Source organism: Nansenia antarctica (genome assembly GCF_963989245.1).
Source record: "Nansenia antarctica genome assembly, chromosome: 16".
In the NCBI taxonomy this organism is placed as follows: Eukaryota; Metazoa; Chordata; class Actinopteri; order Argentiniformes; family Microstomatidae; genus Nansenia; species Nansenia antarctica.
The window spans coordinates 6,565,697-6,570,696 of NC_137686.1; the positions used below are offsets into that span (position 1 = coordinate 6,565,697).

The following is a 5,000-nucleotide window of genomic DNA, read 5'->3' on the forward strand; positions in this document are numbered from 1 at the left end:
TGCATCACAGCACAGCTCTTAGCTGTAGTATGACAGAGGAGTACATGTGGGATCTTGTCTCTCTTCCTCCCACCCTTTTGTATCAGAAACCTAGCTTTGGGCTAACCCTTCTGCTGCTGTCTCTCTCCATAACATCAGCCTTCTGTTCCCTGTGCTCATACTGATCATTATACAAGGGCTTGGATGCCTGAACACAAGCATTAGGTTTGGCCACCAGGCATTCAAAGCCATGATATAATGAGATATTGTCGTGGTTGAATCACATACTATGATATTCCAAACATCGCAGCAGATTTGTGTATCATGTTCCCTTGACAACTTGTTGTCATGGTTCTCAGTGCAGGGCAGAAACTGCCACAATCTTATCACAAAAGAAAGACTACAATAAAGCATTGATTTCTTGTCACAATGTTCGCTTTTCCGCTTTTTTTCAGTTCGCTCATTTGCGTAACTGTGTCTGTGTACAAAAGCAATAATGGCCTTGAGGCTGTGATTCATCATCAATATTGTCGGTTAGTCGGGGGTTTCACAACCCTCCCTCCCTGTGACAATAATATTGATATTAATATTGGCCTCTCTGGAGTTCCTGCTGGATTCAACCACTGTGGTCATGATCCGGCCTGGTTCAATTTCAGTTTCTACTCCCTTAACCTCTCTCTTATCCCGTTTCCATTCAGTGTTCTAGACCTACAAGACTGAGCACTTTAGCTAACAGCTAACAGCCCTGTGAATTTATCAATGGAGACGAGAGAGTGAAAGAAAGTGGGTGTCATGGTGTTCTGTTTTCCTTCAAATCAAGGTCAGATCTTTAAATAATGTTTTTTCTAAGACGGAAAGTCTGTGTGTCTGTGTGTGTGTGTGTGTGTGTGTGTGTGTGTGTGTGTGTGGGGGGGGGGGGGTTACGAACCTTGATTGGTGCTGTGGAGAACTTGATCTTTCTCTTCTTCCTGCCTCCAGCATCCTCCTTCTCCTTCTCCTTCTCCTTCTCCTTCTCCTTCCCTTCGTTAGAGGGTCGGGGCAGACCAGGGATCTCCTCCCAGTCCACAGACGGCGGCTCTCCCGGAGCGTGGCCATGACAATCCCCGTCGCCATGACAACCCTCCGAGTCCTTGTCCCGATCGCCGACGAAGGCCTTGTTCTCAATCCCACGGGCGTCAGCAGATCCCTTCCTCTCCTCTCCTCTCTCCCCCTCCTTGTCCTCAACCACTCCTCCTAATCTCCTCCGGCACTTTCTCTCCTCTTCCTCTCGTTTCCCCTTCGGTTCCTCTTTGGCCTCTTCCTCCTTGTCTCCTCCTCTGTCTTCTGCCTTCTCCTTCCCCTCCTCCTCCCTTCCACCTCTTTCCTCTCCCTCACTCGCCTTGCATTCTCCCTCTCTTTCCTCCCCACTTCCCCTCTCTTCCCCTCTCTTCTTGTCTATGGTTTCTTCCTCCTCCACTTTCTCCTCTTCCATCGGCCCTCTCTCCTCCTCTCCTGCTGCCTCTCTCTCCTCCACAGCCTCCTCACCCTCTCCTTCTCCAGTCTTCCCTTCTTCTCTGCATTCCTTCGTTCCTGCACTGAATGGGCTGTTCTCTCCCTCTGTCCGCCCCTCCCTCTGTGTCGTCTCGTGCTGGAACTTGTCTCTTCCTGGTTCTCCGTCCTCCAGGAACGTCGCCTCAGGGAGAGGGCTGGCGAAACACTCCTCTCCACGTTCCGTGGGAGGTTCCGCGGAAGGTTCCGCAGTTCTCTGCTCTCCCGCCGTTCTAGGTTCTACCACGCTCTGTTCCACCGTTCTAGGTTCTACCGAGCTCTGTTCCACCATTTCGGTCTCAAATGTTCTCAGCGCTGCCGCCAGTTCCTTCTCCAGTTCGTCAAACACGTCGTCCGCCATGGACTCTTCGTCCCGCTTCTCCGTCCTCTTCTCCTCCTTCGCCCTGCTCCCTTCGTTCTCCGCCTCTCCCTCGTTCTCCTCGCTCTCCGACGACTCGAGCAACTCGACCAGCTCCGCCCTCACGGGGGTCGTGGGGTCACCGGCAGCCACGTCTTCTTCTTTCTCTATTTTCTTCTCCTTCTCCAGCTCTCTCTCCTCCTCTTCTTCTTTGGTTGTTGTTGTTGTTGTTGTTGTTGTTGATGATGAGGGTGAGCTGAGCACCAGAGAGCTGGGGGTCACCGGGGGACTGCTGAGTGTGGGGCTGGGGGTGTCGGGGGTCCTGGGGTGGTTGGGTACAGGGGGGAACATTGAGCCGTCACACTCACCTGGGCTGGCTTGAGTGTCAGCTGCAGAACCGGGGCCACCAGGGGAGAGGGCCTGGCTGGACCCACCACTCACTGGGGAGAGGGCCTGGCTGGACCCACCACTCACTGGGGAGAGGGCCTGGCTGGACCCACCACTCACTGGGGAGAGGGCCTGGCTGGACCCACCACTCACTGGGGAGAGGGCTTTCTGGGGACTAGAGTCCTGCGAGGTGGAGTGGATCAGGAGCTCCGTGTTAGAGAGGGAGGTGGGCGTTCCGGGCGGAGTGTGTGTGTGATCACCTTTCACCGCTCTCCCGTGGACGACCTTTGAACCTTGCCCCCCCGCCAACGCCGCCTCGAACAGCTTCCGGGCCACGGAGAACTTCTCCGCCAGGGCGGCTCGGTCGATGTCCGCCGCGATCTCCTCGGACCTGGGCGACCGGTCGGAGGGCGGAAGAGCCGACGCCTCCAGGCTGGAGACGCTGGTGGAGCTGACCAGGCGTTTGGGCGGGAGGGACAAGGGGTGAGACAGGGGGCGGGGGGGAGGAGAAGGGGACTCGCGGTCGTCCTGCGTCCTGTGCTGCCGGCAGTCCATCTGGAGGAAGATGTTCTCTCGGATCTTGGTGCCTCTGGTGCAGGGGAGCCTGCCCCTCCTCTCCCCGCCGCTGCCGTGGGTGGCGTTGGCGTGGGACTCCATGCCGTCAGAGAGGCTGGACGGGGCGGCGGTGGACGTGGGGGTGTACTGGTCTGGTTTAGACCCCCCGGGCACCGGTGGCCCCGGGTCGGTCCTGGCGACGGTGTCGAAGCAGCATTTGACGGTGTGGAGGTCCGACGTGTAGGTTTTCCTGTGGGGAGAGGCACTCCTGCCTTTGTTTTCTGTCCGCATCATCTGGGGCTGGAGGCTGGGGGAAGGACCCGGAGGCGGACAGCTGGTGTAGAGATAGAGGGAGTATTGCTGGTGAATCCGTTCAAAGAACTGGGAATATATTATTGCTGGTGTGTATCAGGCGTGCAGCTGTTGCTGAGCTTGGGGTTGAGATGGTGTAAAGCTGGATTAGGGCAGAGCTGCGGTCACAGCTGACAATGTAGCGGACAGGCCACCCACTCCTAGCAGGGTGTATTTTTGGTCTTTTTCTTGAGCTTTTTCTCGTTTCGTTTTCTACATAATATCCATGCTGTCAGCTGATCTGTACGAGTTCACCTTGTCCAGAGGAATACATTCAGCTTCCCTATTTAAAACAGAGAGAGAAAAGGAGCACTGAGATTATAAAGTAAAAAATATATATATATAGACAATATAAATATATCAGTTATATGTTATATTCCTCCATGACTTGGAGCTTTGATGACCTGTATTAGAAAATGTGCAATCTAGTGCTATCACTAGTTATTTTCTAAAATATATAGAAACACTTTTCTTATATTAAATAAAACGGTATAAAAGTACACCTTGTATAAATAGGTAGGCTAAAACAAAACCGGCATCCTCAAAAGGTTGCTAAAATGTCATCATTTGCAGCCTGTTTTAAATAATAACATAAACATATTATATCCATGCGAACTATTGGACAACCGTCAATCGGACGGTGACCCATTTCTGAAACCGACACACCGCATAACAGTGACTCACGTCGCTACTCAAGGTCAACAATTTTACACTTACCGAAATCACCCCGTTTCATTGTAAAAAAAATCACAAACAAACTTTTCCAGCTCTCCGTTGGCAACACAACAACCGACCGCGTTCGATTCAGAGTCTCACCACAATGCGCACCTGCTGCCACGATGCGCGAACCCGTCATTCACCTGCCACAATGCGCGACCCCGTCATTCACCTGCCACAACGCGCGACCCCGTCATTCACCTGCCACAATGCGCGTCCCCGTCATTCACCTGCCACAATGCGCGACCCCGTCATTCACCTGCCACAATGCGCGACCCCGTCATTCACCTGCCACAATGCGCGTCCCCGTCATTCACCCGCCACAATGCGCGTCCCCGTCATTCACCTGCCACCATGCGCGCCCCCGTCATTCACCTGCCACGGGAGGTGCTGGTCGAAAAAGTGCGAGCAAGAAAAAGTGCGCACAATCTAACGGCCAATGCGCGCAAGAAGATCTTATATTACGGCTATCTCAATTCTCACATCACGTCCTCAACATCTGATTCTGTCTTGTAAACACTTATCACCAAGCTGTCACATTAACAAAACAAACACAACTCTTACTTCTTCTAGGTGTCTCCAGGGGTAGGAAGGATTTGGACCGCCGTACTAAGCCTGTCCTCGCCGCGCTAACAGCGGACAGATGGCCGATTCATGTCACTAAATACTGCAAGTGGATTATCTCGACATTAATCCCGTGTAAACTACTCCAGTCGGTGCGTGAGTCACACGGGGGAAAGGAAGAGAAGCCGCCGTCACGGTGTATGGAGACAGGCAGGGGGGCACGGCAGTGAACAGGGGAGGGCAGGAGGACGACCACCTGTGACAGAGAGGTCAAGAGCTCTGGGCACTGAGGCTCCCCGACAAGAGAACGGAGAGAGTGAGGGAGAGAGGGAGAGTGAGGGAGAGTGGGGTGGGGGGAGTGGAAGATGATTATGATCATAATGACTTTCACCTCCATGGAAGTCATCTTTAAATACTGTATTTGCCATACTGCACCTAATCTCATGCTTTTTAAATATTTTATTTTATAATATTTACAATAATTTGCTCTTCTGGAGATGCTAAACTGCATGTAATCGTTGTCTGGTACTTGTACTCTACAATGACAATAAAGTTGAATGTA

The 5,000-nt window shown here is 52.7% G+C and overlaps 1 protein-coding gene across 1 annotated transcript in view; it reads right to left on the reverse strand.

Moving 5' to 3' along the window:
* The window catches only part of LOC308171705 (uncharacterized protein), a gene marked incomplete at both ends in the record, with an annotated part of 14,702 nt that extends 11,602 nt beyond the window's left edge, over positions 1-3,100 (reverse strand). The window contains 3 exons of the mRNA XM_080546577.1: positions 908-1,056; positions 1,504-1,978; positions 2,129-3,100. Of these exons, the coding sequence (XP_080402703.1) occupies positions 908-1,056; positions 1,504-1,978; positions 2,129-3,100 (1,596 nt within the window). The remainder of the gene's footprint in view (positions 1-907; positions 1,057-1,503; positions 1,979-2,128) is intronic.
* Positions 3,101-5,000: the final 1,900 nt, after the last annotated feature.